We start from the raw sequence: 26,656 nt of genomic DNA, 5'->3' as shown, positions 1-26,656 counted from the left end.
TGTGCACAAATGCAGAATTCCCAGATGCCTGTGAGGCTCAGTTTCTAGATTCAGGTACTCCCCCACCCCCGTGGAAGGTGGGCAAACAGCCCAGACAGCAGAGAGCAGGGAAGGGGGCACTGGAGTGCTCAGGAACATGCCAGGGTAAAGAACACGAAATTTTAGCGTTACATGTACTGTGGGAGTTTTGAATAGATAAACCTGCTTTGTTTTCTGTTTTAAATATCAGAAAATATAGTTGTAATAATGAACAAAATAAGTAAAAAGCTAATAAAAGTATCCTGACAGCGAGGTGAGGTCTAGAAAGGGTTAAAGACAGCAGCGTCCTTTGCTCTGAAGGGGAAGCTCTCATCGGTTTGGAATGGTTGGTTTTTCTGGAAGCCAGGGAAGAGGCCAGACAATCTTTTAAATTCTTTCCAGCACCATGATTCTGTGATACGTTTATACAACTTCTAGCATATTCACATGTTACGTGGTTTTGATTTCTGCGGTCAGTGTGACCTAGGCTCTATCTCTTCACTCACTGCAGAGTCCTATTAAATTATAAGATGAGTTAAGAAGAAAGAAAAACTAAAGCAAAGGCGAAGACTAGGAAGGAGATGCAGATAAACAGGTGTAAAGATGCGGCTTCCTCGGAGCTCGATTACCTGGGCTCCTGCGCACAGGAGAGCAGCCAGGAAGCAGGGAAAGAGGCCAGATCTGGTCTGCATCCACGATGTTTGAGAGACTCGCTCTTGTCTGTGTGGAAGTGCATGTGATAGCAGAGAAAGAAATACTATTTTAGCTTAACATAGTCAGGAAATAATTTGTGGTATTCATTGCTCCTCTTCTCAGTAGTTTATTAAAGGGAAAGGTGGTGTGATTTAGGCGGCTAGTTAAAATTTTATAGTCAGTGCTTCTCACCCTTATACAGTAGAACTCTGAAAACCGTTCCCATGGAAACATTGTTCTCTTTAAAAACAGTAATAACAGCTTTGCTTCAGGTACTGTAGGAGTTAAACAGTTTCTTGTGTGCTGGGCCAGAACTCTATTTACTGTGAAAAAACTTTTTTTTTCCTTGAGAAAATGTATTCCATGATCCAAACTACTGACTTACAAATGAACTTCAAAGTTGCATCCATTTATAGGACTGGGATTATTTGTGCCATTTCATTCAAGCGCAAGGCACTTCTCTGGACCAGGATTAGATGAACACATATATTTCCCCTAAATGGTAGCTGTCATCATGCATGAGTGCACACAATCCTCTGCACACTCACAGTTAAGGGCGGCTTAGGGGATTTTTTAGCAGGAAAGGGAGCGTGAAGATACTGAACGTTGGGCTGTCTATAAACCCATTACATCTGCCTTCGTAGAAATAGACACAACTTCAGAATTTGTACTTTGACTATTTCCTCCTCGACAGAAGAGCCTGTAACAGCTGCTGGCCGAGCGTCGGACCTTAGCGCTGTGTATAACACACACTCTCGATGACGCTGTTTCATCTGTGCCCTATAGACCTCAGTTAGGGGTCGTGATTTATGTGATCACTTGCAAAGTGGAGACTCTGTGTGGCGTGAGTGATGGGAAACCCGCTTCCCGGAGGGCGAGGAATGACGGCCAGGAATCTTCAGTTTGTCTGCTGCTCCTAAAGTGGCTTCAGTGCTGTGCTCTGAAGGTCAGAGGACCATGGGCATCTCGGAAGAGAAAGGCACAGCTACTCGGTTAGAAAATGACAAAAAAGTGACCCTGGACCTCAAAGATTAGCAAAAGCAAGTAGCTTCACTGTTCATATTTCTCCTGAAAGTCCTGAGGTATAAGGAAGTGGGGAGCAACGCCTGTGTGTAAATTGTTCCCCTAATTATGTCATTTAACCATTTGGGACTGAAAATATACAGTGAGTAAGTATCATTCCCTGTTTTCTGGGTGAGAAACTGAGATAATTCGTCACCTCCCAGAGCTGATTAATTACACTGTAGTGACTGGCTATGTCGGCTAGACTTGGAGCCGCGCTCTCTGGGATCCAAAGGCTGGTCCCATAATGCAACGGCCGGTCTGCGGCAGAGCTTTGGAAACCTAGAGTTTCCATGCCCTTCTGCTGGAAATGCTGGGAAGGAATCCAGAAAATTGTTTTTCACAAAGAGAAAAAAGAAAAGGTGACCCAGGCAGTTTTCCTACGATGTAGCAGCCAGGCTGAGGAGAGCCGTGTTGCAGCCCTCCTGTCAGCATTCCCCAGAGTGTGCTCTTCGGGACTCCAGCCCCACAGCACCCCTCCCAGGCCCGTGAAGAAGGGATCATGCTCTTAAACTTGGGGGCCTTCTGTGCCTTGTTTTCACCTGGGAGAGTCACGGTGATTATTTGCATTTTAAAGACTGACAATCTTAAGACATACAAATATGCAGTGTATTGTGTGGTATGTGTGTTTGTATGTTCACATGGATGGGCACACGTGTGTGTTTGCTGGTAAGATTGTGGATGTATGTTGGGGTTTACATATGTGTGCACTGGGGACTGAGTGTGTGTATGTGTGTTTGCATGTTCACATGTGTGTTCTCACATGTATGCATGTGCTAGTGACTATGTATGTGTGTCTGTGTGTATGCCTGTTTGTCTGTGAGTATGTGGGTAGGCCAGAGCTTGACATTGGCTATCTTTATGTATTTTGCTGAGGAAGGGATTCTCAGTAATCCTAGAGTTTCCTAGTTCACCAGCTTGGCCTGGGAATCCCATGTGTCTATATCCTGAGGCCTAGGATTACACACAGATTCCCATGCCAGCCTCATTCATGAGCGCTAGGGATCTAAATTCTAGTCCTTGTGCTATCTGTCTGTTTGTCCGTCCGTCCGTTTGTCCGTCCATCCATCCGTCCATCCCTACATACACACACATACATATTATATATGTGTAGATAGATATTACATATCCATACATATATGTACAGATATTTAAAGTTCTCCTAGACTTTCCCAGTCTCAGTCATCAGGGGCCTTTAATTATGTCGTGACTGTCCTTTGCATCCTACAGAATTTACACATCACAGTTTGGGAAGTGCTGGCCTAGTCTGCAGCCTTTCATCCGTCATCCCAGAAGAGAAGCCTCACGGCCGCTCTGGCTGGGTCCAGTAGCCATGCAAATGCCTTCAGCCTTGGAAATCATTCAGAGGGCGGCAGAGATGGCATTCCTACGCCCATGTGCTTCAGACTGCACTAACCTCTTGGTACAGAGCACCATGGTGTGTGGCTTCATCTTACAGTGTGTCACCTTCCCTGTCCAAGTCTGAGCTCTGAGTTTAAAGCAATGAGACTTAAAAAAATAATAAATGATGACAACCATGGTTGTTGTGAAGCTCTTGAGGCCACAGGGATGTCTCTGTCTTGTGCCCCCGACCCCTGCCCCTACCCACCCTGAGGGTGAGTGTATCACAAACTCCAGTGAAGACTCATGAAGGGTGGTCGTGAGAGGCAAATCCTGCAGGCAAGGACATTCTCTGTCACCCAAGACTCTTTTAAGTCTCAGAAGGGTTTATGAAGTTTTCATTTTGTTTGAAGCAAGCCTTCCTCGTTACGTAGCCCAGGCTGGCCTTCAACCCCTGACCCTTCTGCGTCAGCGTCCCAAGTAGCTGGGAGTAGAACATGTGGGAAATGACAGCTTATCAGATGCTTTTCGTCTGCTTGTCCCCTTCCGCATGGTAGCCCAGGAACCTTCTCCTAGAAACATTTTGGGAAAGCCACTCAGAATAAGCCTCACGGCTTCCTGGCTTTGCAAGGAGACAGACAGTGGACACTGTCTCTGAGTGGCACTGGAGAATGATCTCCAAGCTGACTCTGGAATCAAGGCAGAAGATAGCCCACTCTGTCCATGGAATGGGTTCTACATTGTCTTGGGGTACTTAGACAAAACCAGAGTCCGATAAACCAGGATGGAGGAAAGAAAAGAGGACAAAGGAGAGCAGCGGCATGACATGGAAAGAAGTTTCTCCTCTCCTTGGGTTTGTGCTGTATCCAATAATTTTCTGTATCTGGTTCAAACCCAGCCTCTTTGCCAGCTGCATGTTATCGCTCCCCCTGGTGGACTTCATCTTCACTGCAGCCACATGCTTCCCTGTTTACTGTAGCCCTGAGCCTAATGTAGAAAACAGACTCAGCTGGGGGTCTCCCTGAACCCCAAGAGGACAGCAGGTAGCCCAAGACTTCAGTCATCCTTCCCAACCTCTAAGGCCGACTCTGAGCTATTGGCTTTTACTTTGATATGTTAAAAAGCAGGCACCTTTCTTTGATTTTAAGATGCTTTACAAAATTACAGCACATCTAATTCATGAGTGAGCTCAGGCCAAGGTAGGGCTGAACACGCTTCCTGTTGACAAGCTGATGGGCATTTCCTGGAGCTGTCAGGAGCAAAGTCATCTTCAGAGCTGCAGGTAAAAGTCTGTGCCCTCACACGCCGCAGAAGCAAACCATCAAACCCTGCTTCCTGCTGCCGCCTCTGTGTAGTTATGTGCTTCATTCTTGCCTTTTCCTCCTTTTCCAAACCTCAGTTCAGTCTGTCAGCGTGGATTTAACTTCTTCCTTTAGGTGACCTTTATGGCATACTTACTCTTTTTTCTAAATATTTAAAATCCATTCTTGTTCTTCTTAATATATACTGGTTTTCCACCCTAGAAATTTTAGAAAGGATTCTTTCTATGCAATTTGTTCTCTTGCTCTCTCTCTTTCTCTGTCTCACCTCTCTCTCTCTCTCTCTCTATCTGTGTGTGTGTGTGTGTGTGTGTGTGTGTGTGTGTGTGTGTTCCCAGAAAACACAGGGTCACACACAGGCTAGCCCTGCACTCTGCCACTGAACCACACACTCAGGTCCTTAGTACTTATATCTCTTAGTGTTTTTAATCGACCCGTTGTTGAGCACATCCTATGAAAGGCAGAATGTTTGTTTTCTCTAGATCCTCTTCAGTCCCTTGTTTCCATTTTAAAAGGTCACATATAGATAGCTGGGAAGGACGAGTAACCTGCCCTCAGGGATGAAGAGCAGGACTAGAGGGTTTGAATTACGGCACCGTCTTTTGGATCATGGAGACTTTACAACATCTCTGTGCTCTGGGACTGGAGAGAGGGCTCGGCAGTTAAGACTGCATGCTGCTCTTCTAGAGGAGCCGTGTTCGGGTCCTAGCACCCACGTTAGACTGGGGTGTGTGGTGTGTCTCTCCTCTGACACCTGCACTCAGTGCATGACCCGCACCCATTCTCACCATTCAAAGTGAAATTAATCTTTAAAATAAAGAAGTCTATATTCCCTTTCCGTGCCCCAATTTCTTAGTGTCAAAGAATGAGTAATAATGCTGGCCTCTTGGAGTACTGAGTAATAACAGGTATATAAAGAACTCCTTGGTGTGGTAGGTGACACACCCACTCCCAACACTCAGAAAAATGGCTTCGCTTGGCCTTGTGACATGTTAGCTATTATGAGTGGAATGCTGACAATGAGCCTCACATAGGATAATGAACATAGCAGCCAGGAAAGGCTGAATTCATTGCTGGGTGATAGACAGTTATGTCTTCAGTTAGTGATGAGTTGTTTGACACCAAGTACACATTTCTAAAGTGCTATGTCCATCCCATAAACACTCCCAGAAAAAAAGATTCACTTTGGACACCTTGAGGGACATAAGGGAACAAATAAGCCTGGCCCCAACCCACATGGAACTTAGTCTAAGTCGGGGAAAATGAGCACACAGCCTCAGCCTCAGTGGATCATCAAAAGGGTTCCTGACACCTCCTCAAGTGAGGAGCTGAGGAAGACCAGAGAAACATGCCTTACTTCTGAGCAGACCCATCTCTCCCCTTTCTGCAGCCAAATTTGCTTCTCCAGGATTACCATCATCACAGATGGGTACCACAGTGAGCTCATTATCCTAGCTTAGGACCTAGGAGAGGTAGTGTCTGGACTTTTCCTTGCTTCCGTCTTCCTCACACCTTCCCTGAAGTTCTCCATTCTGAGCTAAGAGTCCCCGTACTCCCTTGCTTCCGCGTCTGCCGTAGGTTGGAACACAGTTTGGACAACCCAACAGTTTCTTCTACTTCAGCAGCACCTGTTGCCGCCACCGCCACCGCCACTCACATTACCCTAACCAGACTTCCTGTCCAAGCCTGTGCTGGGACGACGTGTCTCAGGGTCTCCTCGATGCTGGTCAGGTGCTCTACCGCAGAGCTTCCTGACCTCAGCCTTTAATCTTCATTCTTTTTCACGTTGTCTACCCTTACCTCAGGTATGAGATAAATTAAAGCAAATATCTCCTAATGTCAAATGCCCGCACAGTTAACGTCAGGATTCCTCACATGGTCTGCTGTGCCTTCTGCTACCTGACTCTAACTCCCCAGGCAACTACTTCCTTGCTGGCCCTGTACAAAAGTGGTTCTCAACTTGTGGATCGTGACCCCCTCAAGGGGTCACCTAAGACCACCAGAAAAAAAAGATATTTACATTATTATTCATAACGAAAGCAGAATTACAGGTATGGAGTAGTAACAAGATAATTTTATGGCTGGGCATCACCACAGCATCAGGGGCAGCAGCATTAAGAAGCTTGTCATACTGCTGGACTGGTTGTCCTGAAAAGGCTTATTTGACTAAACACATCCGGGTCAGGGTTCACCATTAAAGAAAGTCAGGGTAGGCACGTGAAACAGAACTCTGCTTGAAGAGCGCTGTCAGGCACCTCACAGCCTTATGGTTAGCTAGCTTGCTTATGCACCTCAGGACCAGCTAGTTATGACAGTACTGAGTCAATGAGTAGCAAGATAATCCCCCACAGCTGTGCTCAGCCTGACCAAGGACTCTAGACTGGGTGATGTTGACAGTTAAAGCTACTGATGAGATGCAACCTCTGGCATAGACAGTTCTCACAGCTTTGCCTAATGTGCTGTTTGCACCACAGCCACCGTGTCCCCTTTTTCCTGTGACTCCCTCCATGCCACAGAGGATACGCCCTCGGGGAGAAGAGCCCCGTCTCCATGTACAGGCAGGCTGAGCACATCGCCTGTGTGCCCTTTGCTCTGTGCTGTTATCCCTGGGTTTCACCTTCCCTCTGGCTAATCTCCTCTCCAACACTTTGAACTTCTTGAGATCGAGGCCCCAATATTTTTCCTTTGTAGCCACACGCCAAGTGGTGTATTGCCTGAGACTGAGTTGGAGATCATGGGTGTTGAAGTAGAGTGGGATCCAGAAAGCCAAGCTGGAAGAGGGAGACATTTTAGCTAGAAGGATGGGGAGAGGGGAGGAAGGCTCTGGGACTGGTAGGCCTAGCACTGCCCCTGGGACATCCTTCCATCTTTCTACACACCGTGCTGTGTGCTCATCTCCTGAGCATTAGCAGATAGGCCATGAGCGCTGAGTGGACATATGCAGTAGAATCAGGAAGCAGCCAGAAGTGGCCTGTGTGAACCAGAAACAGGAGAGGCATGTTCTGGGCAGGCTTCAGGTCCTACCACTGCAGGCATCATGGCCGCCAGGGGACCATTATGATCGAGGCGAAAGAAAAGGCAGGCTTCCAGTGGCAGCAAGAGTTCAGGAGGCCGAGGCCTGTCACTAAAAGTGGGTCAAGTGCTCGCATTTGTGAAGCTCAGAGGATGCTTGAACAAGGAGTATTCAGCCTGCGCACATACATAAGTGACTGTAGTGTTCAGAGAACAGTGGCAAGCCGTGTAAGGGAGGAGTACACTCTGCCCTCATTCTACTAATGCAATAAACATGAGCGCTGGCATCTTGAGTCCGTTTAAGGATACGACTAGAAAGAGTTCTACACTGTCACTGCCAATCCATTTCTCCCGGAGAGACAGACAGCTTTATAACTATTATGGCCCCACTCTCAAAAGTCTAAGCACTGCCTTCTGTCATTAAATGTAGCACACTGGTAAGTGTTTTGAGGGGGTGTTGAATCGGGAAAGAGCCGGTGTCTTCTCCAGCTTGCTTCTTCAGTGCTACCAGGGGCATTCTTATAAGGCACTTATGCACACAGGGAACTATCTGAATTGAAATCATCTAGAGATAAAAACATGAATCGTCTTTATCTTAGACACACACAAGCAGGAGTTCTTTCCCCAAGCAGCCATCATCTGAGAAAAGTTAGCAACGCGCATGTGCTTATGCCTGTAGGTAGATGGGCAAGCCATCACAACTCAGAATCCCAGTTGTGCCCAAGCGACGGAATCTTGCCTGCCAGAAGCAAGGACATGCAGGGACTGCCTAGAAGGGAAACTGGAGATGGAGAAACAAGATCCAGCCAGAGGAAGGACCAGGCCTTACTCACCCAGCTAGCAGAAAGCCCAGGTTCAGGAGCTGAGCCCTTTAACTCTTAAGTTCAGTTTGATTTCGCCATTCATTGTGAGCAGAAATAGCTAATCAGCAGGTTCAGACAGATCGTCTGGGTCTACAAAGGAGCAGGCACGTGGTCTCGTTAACTTATCACATGAATAATGGTCAAGCATATGCAAAGCCCCTGTGTTAGACCCTGGGTCGGGGCTGGTGAGGTTTGAGAACGAGGAAGGTCTAGAGTCTCTCGGTTCTCTGGTGTCATTGCAGCCACGCTTAACACGGGAATGCCCATTTTTGTTTCCACTTTCCAACTTTCTCTAGCATAAAACCTGAAATACGGCTTCCCTGATGTTCATCTACAGTAGCAGCCTTCAAAATGCTTTTTTAAATAAAAGCTCACCATGCCCATTTTGGTGGGGCCAACTGGAAATTCTAGAGAAAGAATTCAGGATGTCAGGAGGCCTAAGAATGCCTGGAATTCCTAACTCATTTCACTAAACGTTTTCTGCCTCATGACATGTGCCAGCAGACCATAAAAGCCAGCTTATACGAACATAAAACGCTTTTTGCCTTACTGATAACTACAAATAAATAATTCACATGACCACCCACCAAGACATCCTAAGACTTTCAGAGGCCCATGAGTTCCCCATGAAATATGTTCCTTATAATTTTTATAATCAAAGAGAAAAATAATGAGGGTTGCTTACTTTCTTCCCACTCTAAATTCTACAACACTCGATTGAAATGTTTCTGTAATCTCAAAAATGTCACAGAAATAGAAAAAAATTATTAACGCCCTTTCCTGGTTTGACTTAAAAGGACGTAATTAAAAGTATTCTGTTACCTGCATTTAAGCACTGCAAAGCGTTTGGTTTTTTTCCCAGTTAAACTTACTGAATCTGGGGTTGAGGAGATGGCTCAGTGGGGAAAGTGCTAGCTGTGCCCACGTGAGGTTCATGTGCCCAGACCCCGGGTAAAAGCCGTGTGTATAGCACTAACTCCTGTAATCCCCAGGATTATAGCATGATGGGAAGTAGAGGCAGGAGAATTCTTAGAGTCACAGGCTTGGCATTCTCAGAGGAAAAACAGCCAAGAAACCCTCTCTTACGGTGGAGGTGAGGACTGACACCCAGACTTGTACTCTTACTCAATATGCTTGCTCTCTCTCTCTCTCTCTCTCTCTCTCTCTCTCTCTCTCTCTCGTCTGTGTGTGTGTGTGTGTGCGCGCGCGCCACACACACATACATACTTAAAAAAATACTCCATTGCATTGGTTTCCTAGCAATAATCAGCAGAATTTGTTCCAGGGCTATCAGTCTGGAGAGAAAGTTGGTTTCTTTGTCAAAGACCTTTTTGAGAGCGCTCACACTTTGCAATGAGTTCAGCTGTTTGGCTCTGGCCCAGAAGAACTAAGTGGGGATGAAAAGAAGAGCAGATAACCTTTAGCTTGTGGCTTGGAGAGTTACTTCCTGCACACACTAACCCTGTTCCTCTTTTCATAGATGGAACTCATTAAGAACATAAGCACTGCCGAGCAGCCCTATTTATTCACGAGACATGTTCACTTCCTCAACTTCTCAAGGTGAGTCGCCCTTCAGCTTTGTGGTCATTTCCGGTCTTGCTCTGTGTCACGAGCAACCCATCTATAGTCTACCTGGATCAACAGCTTGGAGTTATCGCCCTCGAAAGACATAGCCAACCTAGTTAGCTTTGCTACAAAGTTTGGAACATTTATTCCTTGAACACCATCGGAAATATAAAAACATGGCATCGTCTTCAATGAGAAGACTTCTAATGGAACAGTGGTTTGACAAGGAGAAAATTTTTTATTTTTGTATTGAAACAAAGAGGCAGGAGATGAGAATTTTGTCATAGGCTTTTTTCTGCAGTGTGAACCTGCACAGCACTCTAGGAGCAACACAGCAGTAATGAGTCTTCCTTCTGCTCCAGAGAGCTCACACCAACCTCCATCTGACTTGTTTGTTTGTTTGTTTGTTTGTTTGTTTGTTTTTAAGCTGATCATCCAAGTCCTACATATTTGACATTGGTGAGATTCTTTTTTTTAGATTTGTTTGTTTGTTTTCCTTTGGCTTCTGTAAACTTTCAATAAGAATGTAGAGTTTCAAATTCAAATTTTAGGGCTTTTTTTTTTGTTGTTAGATTGAAACATCAGGTTCTATGTGTCCTTTCTCTCAGTGGTCTGTTAACACTCTGAGTTAGGGTTTCTATTGCTGTGATGAATCACCATACTAAAAATCAAGTTGGGGAGGAAAGGGTTTATTTGGCTTACACTTTCCAATCATAGTCCATCATTAGAGGAAGTCAGAACAGAACAAGCAGGAACCTGGAGGCTGGAGCTGATGCAGAGGCCTTGCTGCTTACTGCTTGCTTCACATGGCTTGCCCAACCTACTTTTTTATAGAACCCAAGACCACCATCCCAGGGATGGCATCACCCATAATAAGCTAGGCCCTCCCCCCATTGATCACTAATTTAAAAAGACTGTTTCACAGCTAGCTCTTATGGAGGCATTTTCTCATTTGAGCTTACTCCTCTCTGATGACTCTAGCTTCTGTCAAATTGACATAATACCAGCAAGTACAGCCAATCCCTTGTCAACAAACACACCACTATTAAGCCACAACCTTTCCTTTCTTAGCCATTTCCAAGATCTGACATTAAAAACATAAATAAGTTTAAAAGTCCCACGGTCTTTACAGATTCAAACACATTGACATTTCAGTACCTTTAAAATAGCCAATTTCTTTAAAATCCACAGTCTCTTTAACTGTGGGCTCCAGTAAAATAAAAAATAAAAATAAATCAAGTACTTTCTTACTTCAGGAAGGAAAAATCAGGGTACAGTCATAATCCAAGCAAAACCAAACTAACCGTCTCGTGTCCGGGATCCACTCCTGCTCTCTTACACTCTTCCAAAGGGCTTGGGTTGCTTCTCTGGCTCCATGCTTTCTTCTAGGCTTTGGCTGGTCCCACTTTTCTGCTGTTGCTGTTCTTGGTGATCGTGGTACTGGCATCTCTGAAAATGCTGAGGTCTTCTGCTGAAACTAAGCTGCACTTTCACCAGTAGCTCTCATGAGCTCTCTTCATGGTTCTAAGCCTCAGCTTCACTCCATTGGCCCCTTCAATCCTGGGCCTTCAACTGCTATTGAGGCTGCACCTTCACAGTGCCAGCCCTCAGTTGTTCTCCGTGATTTCTTCATTCCTTCAAAACCAGTGCCCGTGGGTAACCGTTTCACTACCATGTTTGGCTGCCAGCCAGTGGTGCATCCTTGGCCACCTCTGGAACACAGCTTCTGTGTGTTGAGTCTTCAGCACCAGACTCAAAGAATCTTAAATCTAAATAGCAAATGGTCCTTAAAGAGTCTTTAAACTTGGCTCTGAAACTTCACAAGCCAGGCCTCTGTTCTCTGCCCTGCTCTCTATCTTCTGAGCATAAAACATCCCACCTAGCTTTCAACACTCATTGGCTCTTCTAGCCCAAAGTTCCAAAGTCTTTTCACAGTCCTTCTAAAAACAGAGTCAGATCTGTCACAGGAATACCCCACTTATTGTCTTAATTAGGGTTTTTATTGCTGCAACAGAAACACCAAGACCAAAAAGCAAGTGGGGGAGGAAAGGGTTTATTTGGCTTACATTTCCAGATCATACTCCATTATTGGAGGAAGTCAGAACAGGACCTCAAGAAGGGCTGGAGCCTGTAGGTAGAGGCAATGCAGAGGCCATGGAGGGGTGCTGCTTGTTGATTTGCTTCACATGGCTTGCTTAGAGTAGAACCCAGGACACCAGCCCAGAGAGGGCACCACCACAGTGGGCTGGGCCCTCCCCCACTGATCACGAATTGAGAAAATGCCTTATAGCTGGATCTTAGAAACATTTTCTCCATGGGCTCCTTCCTCTGTGATGACTCTAGCTTGTGTAAAGTTGCCATAAAACCAGCCCACTACAGTGGCATTCGTTGTTCCTTACACTGGCATCTCTTCGGTTACTACTGTGCCTACTGGCCTTGCCATGTACTCACAGTTGGCACCTGTCAGCCAGTAGATCACTGGGTCTAGAGGCATGTCTCCTGACAAGCTCCTGAGAGCCCCTAGTGAGCAGTCCAACAGCATCATCCTTCCCTTAGGGTAACAGTTCCATCAAAGGGTCCAAAGAGCTTGCCAGGGGGCTCTGTCCACATGCAGTGGGTACAGCTGACCCAAAGGGCCCTGTGGGCTGACACCTCAGGAGGCAGACTGTGGAATGAAGCTCTCCTGCCCAGCCTGATGCCTGGCAACCCATTGGACTTGGCAAAGGACTTTCCTTCTGCTCAGCTGATCCTATGCCAATTAAATGTAAAGAAGGACTAAGATTCAGGAAAGGAGCAGGAGCAACCTCCATATGTTTGAAAGCTCGCTTCCCAGGTCTTCAGTCCTCTACTTGATAAGCTAGAGGTCTTTAGGACAGTAAATAGACCACGTAAAAGGATCAGTAGTTACCCTTGGCCAGGGGCTGGCCCCATTCACTGTTTTTCAACTTGGCTCATTACTGGGTTGGCTGGTGTGAGCACCCTGCCTCTTCCCTCCAGAAGTCATGTCATTAGTCATAATGAGGCCACTGGAACTTGTTACATGCTCTGGGCCCTGTGTTTGATGATTTGTAAAGAGAGAAATTTCTCTAGTTTTGGCTGTTCTAGTGACCTTCGCTCTGTGTGCCATCCTTGACTCCTTCAAACTCCAGTCCCTAACGCCCTGTTCTTTCTAGGTTAGAACTTTCCATCCAAACTGCGATACAACAAATTTTAATAATGATCGCAGGCCAATTCAAAACTAACAAGAAGCCAAAACTGGTATCTTAATTGGATCAGCAGTGCCCAGCATAGTGGCTGTATTTTTTGCCCTAGCCTCTACCATCAAATACAGGAGTGGAATCTTGATTGCTTTAGTTCTGGATGGGGTGGGGAGAGGGAAGCCTTTTAGAAGATTCCACATCTGCAGAAAACAGTGCAGCCCTGAGCTTCGGGGCTTCTAAGCATCAGAGTTTTCCTTCTTACTGTGCCGCCTGGTGGGGAAGGCTCTCCGTTTTCCTATCTCTGAGACAGAGGCAGCTCGTTTCCCCACCCACCTGCTACAGATGATGGGACCATGACCATGCCCTCTGAGAGAAGGATGTTACAGGAACCCACAGTAGCTCTTACTGTATCTCTGGCAGTTCTGGAGCTGGTGAGTCCAGTAATTCCACAGCAGACTCAGGCAGGCTATGTGTTTCTTCTTTCCTCTCCCTTCGCCCAGCTCAGAGCACATTGGCGAGGCACCCTCCATCAGCCTTCTCTATGCCGTGAGAGCTGGGACTTCCTCAGTGAGTTCAGAATGTTTTTCTCGTCTTTGGAATCCTTGCATTACTTCTTCCACTACTGAAGTGTGTAGTCAAGAAGTAGGGAGAGAAGTCATGGGCTTCCGCTAGGGGAGATGGCAGGCAGCAGGCTCCTTTTGGTTCTGCTGAGGTGTGAGAGGTTCTGCTGACCAGTGACAGGAAAGGACATTCCCAGTACAGAAGCAGCATGAGGGAGAGCCAGGCAGCTGGGAGCTGGAGGAGTGCTCTCAGCACAGACTAGAGGATGAACCTAGCTGGAGAGGTAGTGGACTTTGGTGACCTGCTGCGGCTGCCGCTGTGGTCATCTTCCCTTCCTGTAGCCCAGGACCAGGGCCTTAGCCATAAGACTTCCATAAACATGAAAAAGAATTATAAAACGAAGTTGAATACTTATAAACTTGAATACTTCGGCAGGACAGCTGTTAAATTCATAGAACCAAGGGATTAAGGATCAGCTTTTCTTCTTTTCCATGGAGTATCTTTATTTATGAAAATCTTCATTATAAGTAACAAAGTGTGACTATTCAAAGACAGTCTCCCCCAAAACACTAGGAGTAAGGAAAACAACTAAGCTGGGAATTGTTATGTACTTTGAGACCTGAGCTCTCTATTTTGAACCCTAAGCATAAACACAGTTGCGCTGCTTTCAAGAAGCTGGTGAGCGCTGCTCACGTGAGGCAGCCAGGCTACTGCGCTGTCCTTTGTTGATATTTCTAACCTTTTATGCATCATCAACTGTGGCAACATCCTTGCGGTTCGGCGGACTATCAGGGTCAGGCTCTTCTCTCATCAGCATCCCCTTTTTCCCACACACCTGCTGTGAGGTCTTGAGTGCCCTGCATTAGAGCAGGTTTGTTGGTCGCTTTCCTCCATCTGTCTTTCCCCACAAAGAACGCCATTTTTATCTGACATGCAGGCAAGAACAGCGACATAAAACGCTGTCCTGTGAGCTCCTGGTGGTTCACTCGTCGGCTGACTTCATGCATCCATTGCGTTGGCTCCTCATTCGCCTTTTTCTTTTTCCTCTGGGTCTGAAGGAACCCGTTGGCCACATGCAGCTCTGTTCATCCAACCAAACAGGTGTTTCTGCGGTTGCTATGCCAGAGCCTTGCCGGCACAGCAGAGATCTCAGGTTCGGTACGGGTTTGTAGGGGTTTTCCTGGGTTGTTCTTTAACACCTATTTTGAACTCCCTGGAAATTTGGGCCAAATGTATATTCCTCCGCATGAAGAGAGTCCAAACCACCTTGGCCTGGAAGTTGCAGCTCTGTGTTGGGATGCCAGAGTTGGGCCTTTCGTGTGTGTATATTGTAGCTTCATAGGTCTTTCACTGTTGCTGCAGGACTTCAGGATATAATTTGTTGGTTTGGTTTGGTTTTGCTTTCTTAATCGTACCTCTTCAGCATCAGCAGCCTCACAGGAGTGTGTCTTAGATCAGTGTTCTAGACAGACTGCAACACACTCACTTCAGCTTGTCCCCTCATCACTCTCCCTGCCCTTTATTTCTTATTTTCAAAGCTTTTGGGGGACCAGAGAATATATATTTTTCCCAGTCTAGAATTCCTTTCACCCCTCAGTTGGGCTCTCCTTGTTGAGGCAAGAGAACCTGAGGCTGTTGAAATAGTCAAGTAAACCATAGTTCTCATACTAAAAATCTCAAAAACTTAAAAAAAAATTCTTCCCTTATCCTTTTTTATCCCTCTATTTTACCCAGGGTTCCCTGCTCCGACACACCCAACTTCTGTCCTTACTTCTGTTTCCTCCGCTTCCATGGTAGCCTCAATGCCAACACTAACTTGTGAAAGAAAGATAGAAAGGGAATGGAGGAACAAAGGAGCTGCTGGGTGCCATCAGAGACATTGGATACGTTCTCAGGTGAAGCCCTAACTACCATAGGATGGGGCTGGAAACAAGCTGCCCTTTGATGGCGTTCTTTAACAGAGTGAGCCAATCCCAGCACTTCCACAGTTCAGTTTAATTTCCACATCTCATTTCTAGACGTTGACTTTGCTTTTATTCTCACTAACAATGGGATCCTTTTTTATTCTGTGCCCTTCCATAATGACCCAGAAGCTTCATCTTTGGAAAAATGAAAATTAAAAAAGAAAGATGGATGCTGGTTTTCAATGCTGCTGTCTCTACCAAATTGGGAGTTGGAGTTCAGAGCGAGCGCTTTCCTGAGGGCTCTCCCTGTTTGGACCCGCTGAATTTGTCTTCCTTGGGCAGTCTTCCTTGGCCATCTGCTTTTTACTATAGGGAGCAGGTTACCTTGGCCATGAGCACAGCCATATTGGTAGCCCATCAAGGACAAGTGTAGTCTGAGTTTTCCCTCAGCTCAACTCATATATTTTTTTTTTCCCTTATCACATCATCTTCCTCCGTGAGCAGGAACCCTAATGTCACTGGCCCAGCCACCCCAGCCATTTTCATCAGCTTCCCACAGCCAGTGTTTATTCCACCTTTCTCCTTCAGTGTAAGCCAGAGAACAGAGTCTACCAGGATGCACACCCAGCCTGACATCTTCCATATCTTCATGTCCATATCTTCATCTCTAGGGAGTGTATTGGCTTTCATGATTGAGTTCTGCTCGTCAGCATTTGCAATTGTTCCTAACACTAAAGTCTGTAAATTCGCTGTACATTTTTCATCTCTGCGTTCCCTAGAATTATACTATGGTTTCTGTTTATCATTACTAAGAGCCCAGTCTGGTTGAAAGAGGATGGTAATCCAGGGTTTGTGTATCTGCAGGTAAGTTGGCGATAGGCTCAGCTGACTCCTAGGACTATAGTTAGCCATATGTCCAGGTATCACCTTGCTTACATCTAAGAATGAGTAAGAGTCAAGAGCAGGGATAGCCTTGCTTAGATGCAGCATGTCTTCCTGTATGACAGCACTGGGGAATCCAGAACAGCATGTGTATGTCCTGGGGCATGAAATTCACGATTGGAGAGTTCTTCATTTGTGCTCCTGGAGAGTCTTTTCAGGTGTGTGTGTGTGTGTGTGTGTGTGTGTGTGTGTGTGTGTGTCAGAAGACAACCTTGAACAACTGTGAACAACCTTGACTGTCATTCCTCAGGTGCCTTTTGTTTGGGGCAGCATCTCTCTGGCCTGGAACTTCAATATACAGGCTAGGCTGGCTGGCCAGTGACTTCCGGGGTCCTTCCTTCTCTACCTCCAATCTCACCATTGCCTAAAGTATAAGAGTATAAGCGCATGCTTCCATGCCCAGCTTTTCACGCGAGGCCAAAGTCAGCTCCTCACATTTGGAAGGCAAGTGCTTTACCAAACCATGAGCTCAGCCACTTGTGGGTGGGTATTTTTAAATTGTATTGCAGTTTTCCTCTTAACCCATTACCTTCCAGATAAGTAATACTGAAGTATTATATTTATTTAACAAGCTTTGTGACAAAACAGCTTGGCAGTATTCATTTAGTTTAACTCTCTGAGATGATCTGGCTACCTCCCAGCCCAAATCCTTAAGATACTTGCATTTTATGACGTTCTCTGCTCCAGCTACTCACTCATGATGTCTCCTGAACTTCTCCTTGTGGCAGAATCACCACTTCATCTCTTTCTCTCTCTCCTCCCTCCCCCTACCTCCCCTGGCTGGCAGGAAGTTCAGCCCTATTCTCTCCCCTGCTTCGTCATTGGCTGTTAAGCTTCTCTATTGACATAGCAGGGAAAATTGGGGAGCAATGTTTACAGAACATTGAGACTGGAGACTCTCAGAACAAGGATTACAACCAGATATGAGGGCAAAGAAATCAGATTTGAATCTTTACACAGTGCACAATACCCGTATGCCTACAGTCTTTATCTACTGTCTTTTTATCGAATAGCTTTAAAATGCAAATATGTTGGGCTCATTAGTGTATGAATTAATGCACAAAAATAAACTGTTGGCTTGTTAGATCTACTTGATACTGACAGAAGCTGAAGAACTAGGAAGCATGCATGAAGGTATTCATGTCTGTATTTAGTCACCATCTCTTGAGTGCCTACTGTGTGCTACACACTACTAGATTACAATCCCTGGCTGTACTGGAGCTTCACAGTCTGTCGTGAGAGACAGACATGTCAACACAGTAGGAAAGCCAGAGTTCAGGGACTGGGTACACTGAGGTTAATGGCTAGCAGTGTGTAAAGCCTGGTACACCCGCAGACCTAGCGCTTGAGAGGGAGGAGTTGAAAGATCAGTAATTCAGGAAGCCTTAGTGTCAAACGTCAGTCAGCCTGAGTGACATGGGACCCTGACCCCCCAAAAACCATTGAAGTTTTATGACTATGACTCAGGCTGGGCTTTGAAGAGTGAACAGTGTCTCCTGGAGCGGGTGGGAGGGGTGGGTGTGGGGGTCCATCTGTTTCATCTGAGTACTTCTTGTCCTTGGCATAATGCCAAGCACTTTCATCTGATAGGGTTATAGGTTCTCTCTAATGATCACTAGAGCCTTATCACAGAGACAAAAGTTCTCTCCTGAAGTCACTAGAAAGTGCCCTCTGCCCAGAGCCTGAGGTCTTGCCGCAAGCTTCAGGCTATTTTGTTGTTGTTGTTCAGGGAGATGGGGAAGGACCATTTAGGGGAGTTCCAGATTCTTGATGTTGGCCTTGAAAATCTTGCCTTGGGGCTGGCTCTTACTGCATGTGGGGAATCCTTGCAGACAGATCAAAACTTAAATGGCCACCCTTTGGCTCCTGGCCCAAGTGCATCCCACGACAGCCACGAATAAGCCCAGCACAAACCTCAAAACCTAGTTAACGCACTGGGAAACACTGTGAATATAACTCATTTGCCTGGGTCTAGAGCACAAACTTTGTAGATAACATCTATCACAGAGCCAAACTTCGGGCATACCTGATAGATGTACACTTCAGTCATTTTTTAGATGGAGTCTCACTGTGTAGCTTAGGCTATCCTCAAACCTATACATCTCCTGTCTCAGCCTCTTTAGTGCTGGGAAATAATTCCATCACTTGAGGACAGGTGCCTTGATTGGCATTTTTTTCTTGTATCTTTTTGTCATCACACTTCTTAACTCTGGAATTTTCTTTACCTGTGTTCTTCTCATGGCATAGCCACAGATTATTCATCCTCATTCTGCCTCAGTTTCCCTAGGCATAGATGGGGATAATTCTGGTTTCTAGTCCGTGGGGCATCGGATGTCTTCCCTGAGTTTTCAGTGTAAAGTATTAAGAGCATGGTGAACAGTGACTATTCAGTGGAGGCTGTTTACAGTCCACTCACCTTAGACCGCCTTGCTGAGATGGTGTGAATTAAAATATACAAGTACTGTGTCACCATCAAGGCATTCAGAATTAAGCAATTGATTGAAAAATCACCAAGGGCCAGTGTGTGGCAGTGGGTTCTGCCTCAGCCACTGGGAATGCAAAGTCAAGTATGGTACACCCTATCCTCAACAGAGGTGTGCCTACTGAGAGAACCAGGTATTTGTACCTTAACAGTGTCAGAGGGTGCTAAACAAATAATAAGCAAACAAAAACAACTGGTCTCACCGTGTCTCCATGGGCACCCGTGTCATGTGTCACCATTTCTGTTTCCTGTGTGGTAGCAAAATGCTTATCAATTTACAGTTGCCTGTAAATTGAGGGGCAGTGATTGCATTAAGTTAACCTTGAGGGACAGTTTGTCCCAACAGGTCTTACTTGTTGCAGAAGGGATGAGTTATAACAAGCCCTATTTGTGTGTCCCATGTTAGGTTTGGAGGAGACCAGCCTGTCTACATCAACATTATTAGAGACCCTGTCAGTAGGTTTCTGTCGAACTATTTCTTCCGCCGCTTTGGAGACTGGAGAGGGGAACAGAATCACATGATCCGTACCCCCAGCATGAGGCAGGAGGAGCGTTACCTGGTAAGTTCTGTTGCGTGTCTGCAGCGGCTCTCCCTCTGCTGCCTTGGAGTGGTGAATCAAGGTGGAAGCCTTTGTGAGTGAGAACGTGTTCCAAATGACCCAGAACACCTCAGCGGATTCCAGATTTGCTTTGCTCGGTTTGTCTTTATTGCTGCATCCTAGGACATTCCTTGGGAGTCCTGACCTGCCACTCCCATTGTTAAGAACAGATGTGCTTGGAGATCTCTCTCAGAGGGTTGCAAAGTTTGTTCTCATTTCTCATCCTATTCAGTTCCCATGGCAACCTCTTGAGGGAGTGGATGTTCACTTGAGGTCCTTGAGATTCCAAAAGGACCTAGGAGAACTGTTCGCCTGAGGGTGTGCCCGAAGTTTCTGGCCTAATCGGTAGCTGATTGCCTTCCAGCCCTCTGACCTCAAGGCTGCATTCCTCTTATGCTGCCAGTGACTAACTGCAATGCTGAACCTTGCTGTTTTTTGACTCTCCATAAAGGCCTCCAGTTGTTGTTTAAATAAAAAACAGGAATTATTCACAAAAATGGTAGGTGTTCCATTTCCTAACACCTACCCCAGGCAGCCCTGTACCAGAATAAAAGGCACATCCATTTTCTCTTAGTGACACAGTGACAAAAGCTTACTGAGGAGCTATGAGCCCCGAGCATCTTGAGTTGTTAGGTATGGGCAGAACAGGAAGGGCGTGCAGACAGGAAGTCAATGCAGATCTGTGTCTACTGCCGGAGTATACACAGCACCTGTGTCCACCTTAGGTCCTCGTCACCCGGAGCGGTTAGCCACTGGGCTGGCACGGTGCCCAAACCTTTTTGATTCATAAAAGCACAGTGTGCGTTCAGTACTGGTCACACAGTGTGCGTTTGGTACTGGTCACACAGTGTGCGTTTGGTACTGGTCACACAGTGTGCGTTCGGTACTGGTCACACAGTGTGCGTTTGGTACTGGTCACACAGTGTGCGTTTGGTACTGGTCACACAGTGTGCGTTTGGTACTGGTCACACAGTGTGCGTTTGGTACTGGTCACACAGTGTGCGTTCGGTACTGGTCACACAGTGTGCGTTCGGTTCGGTACTGGTCACACAGTGTGCGTTTGCGTTCGGTACTGAGACCATTTTGGAGGTCACCTTGGCGTCATTTTCAGGTCGGAAGAACTGGGATTGGAGACACGGAGGGAGATTTAAGCATCTCACCCGCCGTGTGCATCTAGGTGACGTGTGGGTCACACAAAGCTGTCACCATCCACCAGGACAGGCTGAGCATCCTTATATGAACACCTGAGATGTCCTCAGAGCAGACCCTCTGAGCACCAACAGATACACCTCGGCCGCACAGGACTTCCTAGTCGAGCATGTATGCCCACTGACATCACCGCATAAAATGAGCTCCGGGCTCTGTGTCTGTGGAATGTGCGCCAGTTTCACGTTTAGACTTGGTAATCCCCCAGGCTGTCTCGTGGTAAGAATTCTTAAAAGGTTCTAAGCATTTCAATATTCCTTCATCTACCTGAAGCTTCAATGATTGTTGTTGCTGTTCTTTAGTTTATGATGTCAAATGACCTAATCTTTGTCTTTAAAGTACCAGTAGGAGTACGGCTACTGATTTTTTTTTTTTTTGATTCAGTGACATGATGTATATGATCAAAACACAGACTCACTTTCTAGAGGAATATTTTTTAATCATCTTTGTTATTTGTATTGACTCTTAAAATGGGTTAACATTGTTTTAAAAGAGTACATTCTGTTTAATTAAAATGATATTTCAAAGATCTCACTCAGTCTTGATACTAAGAAAATGCCAAAGATATGGAAATGAGTCTTCTTTTTTGAAAACAGATTCTTTTCTCATACAATACATCCCAACAACTCCTCCTCCCATCTCCCTCCTACTTCCCCTCTCCCTCAGATCCACTCCCCCTCTCTTTCCCCTCAGACAAGAGTAGGCCTCTAAAAGACAACAACCAAACAGGACAAAAGCAAGATAGAATAAGACAAAGCAAAAGCTGCCCTATCAAGGGTGGGTGAGGCAACACAATGGGAGGAAAAGAGTCCCAAGAGCAGACAAAAGCGTCCTTGACACACCCTCTCCCACTGTTAAGAGTCCCACAAGAACACCAAGCCAGCAGCCATGATATATATATATATATGGAGGACCTGGTGCAGACCCATGCAGGCCCTTTGCTTGCCACTTGCATCTCTCTGCGCCCTTGTGAGCCCTAGTTGGTGGGTTCAGTGGGCCATGTTCTCCTGGCATCCATCTCCTCTGACTCCTAGAATCTTCCTCCACTCCTTTTCCATGGGTTCCCAGGAGCTCCGTGGGGAAGGGCCCAATAGAGACTTCAGTCTCGACTCTCTCCACACAATGTCTGGCGGTGGGACCCTGTACCTGCTCTCATCTGCTGCTGGGGAACCTCTGGTGATGACTTAACAAGGTGCTTTTGAGTATAAGAGAATAGCATTGGGAATCATTTCATGGATGGTTTTTCAGTCATGGTTGCTTCTCCTCTAGGTCTCTGCGCTGTCTCTGTCTCCTGCTCACGCAGGCAGTGTAAGGCACGGGCTCCTCTCGTGGACTAGGCTTCAAGTTAAAGCAGACGTTGGTTAGCCACTTCAGAAGGTTCTGCGCCACCCAGCACATCTTGCAGGCAGGGCAGATCGTAGGTCGAAAGTTTTGTGGCTGGTGGGTGTCCGAGTTTCTCTTTTGGTAGCCTGCAGAGTATCTCTCCACCACAAAGAAAGGAGAATGTAGGGGTGAAGGCCCTGCAGGCACAGCTTGACCTCTGCATTCGGCGGGCTGCATATTGTCCTCAGCAACGGGCCCCCACTGTCAGTTTTCCGAGAGTGACTCTCCGCCCGAGCATCGGCCTGGGTTGTTTGGGAATCTCCGTGAGAGGAAACGAATCTTCTCAGTTCTGTCTTTCAAATACCATGCGGAAACCGAGGGGACTCATGTGGGTTCTTCTTCTCTGTCAAAGTTTAGTGCCGTCCTATAGAACAACGATTTTCAACTTTCTTAATGACCCTTTAGTATAGTTCCTCATGTTGTGGTGACCCCGGCCACAAAATTATTTTATTGTTCTTTCATAACTGTCATTTTACTATTATGAACCCTAATGTAACTATCTGATATGCTGGATATCTGATTGCAACCCCTGAGGGGTTTTTGACCCGCAGGTTGAGAATGCTGCTGTGGAACATTCTGTGTCATGATTCTCCTAAGTTTGCCTACAAATAATAGAGTAATAAACTATAGTCATTAGAAGGAGAAATTGTAAACTAGGGGTGGAGAACATGGTTTAGTGGTTTGGGGTTGGTTGATTGGTTGGTTGGTTGGTTTGGTTTGGTTTGGTTTGGTTTTTGTTATTTTCAGTGCTGAGAATCAAATCCAGGGCTTCTTGCATGCCTGACAAGTGTTCCAGCACCAAACTTCATTTACAGAGCTAGATTATTTTTCAAAAGCTCCCCATGTTGAAAGTTGCAGTGATAACTGCCTGCGTGGGACCTGGCTTGAGAGGTTCTCAGGACACCCCGATGCAGTTCTACCTTCAGTGACTTGAAGGTCCCTCCCTTTCCAGGAAATGAACAGTGTGCTGGATAAGACTGTTTCAGCTGGGCTCACCAGACTGCTTTCTGGCCAGGCTCCCCAGTGTGGCAGAGGGAACTCTGGGGTGGGAGGAGTGGTTGAAAGGAGATCCCGGGTGATTCTGCTAGCCTGGCCTGACTCTGTTCAAAGCTGCTTTCTTTTTCAGAGACTAGTTTATCTGGAAGATGGTCTATTGCCTTTTTCTTTTTTAATAGCTGAAGTGTCCTCTTTTTATTTTTCTATCTCCATGACATAAAATTGTCCCAGTCAAACCCATCTTCAATTTGGCAAGCCTGGATGGTCAGTTGTGTAACTCAAAAGAGGGTATTGTTAGTTTCTCTGTGGGGTATAGACAGCTGTGGGGAGACAGTGTCTCCTCAGCAAAGCTGAGAACGTACCACCCCGGCTGGACTAAGCAGGTCACCCCTTCGGGACTGTGCACCAGGTCACTCCCTGCATGGTTCATGCCCACAGACTCGGTGCTGGCCTGAATCAGGGCGCTGTTCCAGATCTCAGTGCCCTGAAGCCTCGTGCTGTATCCAGTTGCCAAAATTCTCAGTGTGCCTAAAGTCAGGCAGAGCTTCTTAGCACACAGCTGAGAAGGCTTTTAGCTGAAGGGGCCGAAAAAGAGTGGTTGGTGCCTTCCCGTTGTGGGTGGACAAAGCTGGGATGCTGGACTGTGCACGCCTTGTGGAGGTGATGAGGTGTGTGGGATGGGGACTGGAAAGAGTAGACACCAAACCTCTCAATCTCACCGTGTGGCAGGCACCCCCTCAGACCTCGTGTTTCACCTTCTGCACGTAAAGAAACAGAGGACCCATCCAAATGATTCTTGGCAGAATCATGTCCTGTAACGACACCTGTTGAAATGTCACCCGAGCTTCTTTACAGAGACGTCACCATTGAAACCACCTGTTTGAGGTGGGGTCAGAGCCCGGAGGTAGAGTGCTCGTCTGATATGCATGGAGCCCCAACTTCGCTCCCCAGCATTTCATAAACTGGCACCAGTTATGGGGGTGGTGGGAAGCTCGATGTTATTCTCAGCCATGTAGAGTTTGAAGCCAGCCTGGGATATATCTGACCTTATCTCAAAAGGAGGGTAGGTGAACATTTGTTTTCAAATATTCAAGCATCTTCTGGTTCTCTGTAATTTCTAGAAAACATCACAGTCTTGTCAAACTTGCTGATTCTTCCAAAACATTCTTTATTGGCATTTGCCAGAGAATAATGTTTAAATAACTTAATGACATACAGAGAGATGATTGACAGTATCACCCCAAGAAAGGCAGTGGCCACAGGCTCCATTAATTTTGTCTTCTCAGCCTCCCAGAGGGAAGGTGGCAGGAGAATATTTGAACTCCATAATGAAAGCATGAACTGGAAGCAACTCATTGTGGGTGGAGCCCTATCTTGGCTGGTGGTCCTGGGTTCTATAAGAAAGTGGGCTGAGCAAGCCAAGGGGAGCAAGCCAGTAAGCAGCACCCTCTACGGCCTCTGCATCAGCTTCCTGCCCCCAGGTTTCTGCCCTGCTTGAGTTCCTGCCCACACTGCTTCTAATGATGAACTGTTATTTGTAACTGTGAGTAAAATGAACCCCTTTCCTCCCCCAGGTTGCCTTTGATCATAGTGTTTCATCAAGGAAATAGTAACCCTGACTAGGGCAAGGGCCTGTCCTCCCAAGCATCACACTTTCTAGACTGAGCCTCTGTGAGCCTGGGTTTCTCACACTGTCCTTTCTGCTCATCCAGCTGTGAATATCTGACCCCCGCTCCTGCCCTTTCCTGACAGCTGTGCACACTTCTATAGTGAAATACTTTGCACATGCCTCTTTGCACTTTAAAATTCCAACAGCCGTCCTGTTGAGCTTGGTCCTCAGTCATCACTGCAGCCCCATTAGACCACACCCCCATCTCCCCACCTCACCCCCCACACACACTTGAAGGCAGGAAGGCGTGGGGAGCGTGTTCCCAGAGAGCAGCTGCCTCATTCAACTTGGCTGAAAACCATGGAAATAATGCATGTTTCAAAGAAAGGATGTGTAATTTACAGCTTCTTAATTCTTAAGGAATCCAGTGAATCATGCTGGCCATGTTCAGTTCTGGAGAAGCCTGACAGAGGCTCAGAACCAGCTAGGTTTTGCTTTTTTATTATTATTACTAATTGTTTCAGTTAGCCTAGAAAAATAATGGTTTCTTTGTGACATTTTCTTGCCTATGTATCCTTGTATCGCTCTCAAAAACCTTCTCACCAGTGCTCTCCCCTGTCCCTCCTTCTATCTTCTCACTGGTCTCCTTCCTGTCCCTCAAATGTCCCTCTTCTGCAGAAAGTTCTGCATTTTAATTTGCCTGAGCATTTGAACTCTGGACATTGTTAACTTGGGCGCTATGGTGTGAAATGCTGATGGGTGGAAGTTTCCATTCTGTCTTCACTCACGGATGTCTCAGGCACCCTGAGAAGGAAGCCTCCAGTTCAACCTCCATTCTGAAGCATCGTGTTTCTTTAAGAAAGAAAACTAGTAAAGGGTTTGGGTTGTCAGTGAATATGTTTCCAGGATCTTTCTGGACGTGGGAAACAGTTGTTCTCTAGCTACTGCAGACTTGGCCTCTGATGACTGCCCGCCATGGTAAGGCCTGGGTCTTGCTGTATTGCTGCCTGCTTTCTGACTGCAGTAGCTGGTGAGCCAGCCAGTGGTTGGCCTCTGTGGGTCTTACTTGCTGGTCTATACAATGGGCCTATTGATTACCTTCTTAGCCTTTTCCGTGGGTTATTGCGAGAACCAGTTAAGCCCTTTATGCAGAAGTGGTTTGAAACCTAAAAACTTCCAAGAACACCATGGCTTTGTTAGTGGATCTGTGTGACCTAAAAATAATCTCTTTGCTCACTAGTGACCTCTCAAGAGGAAGGGACATTTCCCCCCTCTAGTCTGGAGCATCTCTGCTCAGGGAACTTGCAGAGGCCACTGCTTCCGTGGGTCCCTGACATGCAGGGCCGGACCCTGAGCTGTCATATCTGTCATATCTCACCCCTGCTGAGGTCTCATGGCTTCCCTGGACCCCACCCCATTTCCTTAGAAACATCTCCTCTTTGTCTTACCCACGCTGTGGCCCCAGTCTTCTGGCAACCATGTGTCCCATGTTTATTTGCTTGGAGCTTGTCTCAGCACGGGCTTGTTAAGCCTACCCTCCCTGTGTGAGGACTGGAGGGGCTGGAGGAGCCCAGATGTCTTGCTATGGGGCAGACATGGCCCTGTGGCCTAGGAGCCCCTAGTCTTTCAAAGCCCACCACAGATATTTTATAAGCAAAGGCCACTGTGAGAAAGGTACAGTAGAGGAAGATAAGCAAAGAAAGACAACAGAGAATTTTCAAGGAGCTTTGGAGCAAAGGAAAAGCAGACACTCCAGGAGGCTGAGGCAGACAGATCTCTGTAAGTTCAAAGCCAGCCTGGTCTATGAAGTGAGTTCAAGTTAGCCTAGGCTATACAGAGAAATGCTGTTTGAAAAGAAGAAGAAGAAGAAGAAGAAGAAGAAGAAGAAGAAGAAGAAGAA

The 26,656-nt window shown here is 46.5% G+C and overlaps 1 protein-coding gene across 3 annotated transcripts in view; it reads left to right on the top strand.

Moving 5' to 3' along the window:
• The window catches only part of Ust (uronyl 2-sulfotransferase), a 328,830-nt gene that overhangs the window by 161,042 nt on the left and 141,132 nt on the right, over positions 1 to 26,656 (top strand). For all 3 annotated transcript variants that reach the window (XM_055608072.1, XM_055608071.1, XM_055608070.1), the window contains exons 4-5: positions 9,789 to 9,868; positions 19,370 to 19,523. In XM_055608072.1, the coding sequence (XP_055464047.1) occupies positions 9,789 to 9,868; positions 19,370 to 19,523 (234 nt within the window). The remainder of the gene's footprint in view (positions 1 to 9,788; positions 9,869 to 19,369; positions 19,524 to 26,656) is intronic.

Source organism: Psammomys obesus, unplaced genomic scaffold, assembly GCF_907164565.1.
Source record: "Psammomys obesus unplaced genomic scaffold, mPsaObe1.curated_primary_1811, whole genome shotgun sequence".
Taxonomy (NCBI): domain Eukaryota; kingdom Metazoa; phylum Chordata; class Mammalia; order Rodentia; family Muridae; genus Psammomys; species Psammomys obesus.
This window is presented reverse-complemented; position numbering and strand designations above follow the sequence as displayed.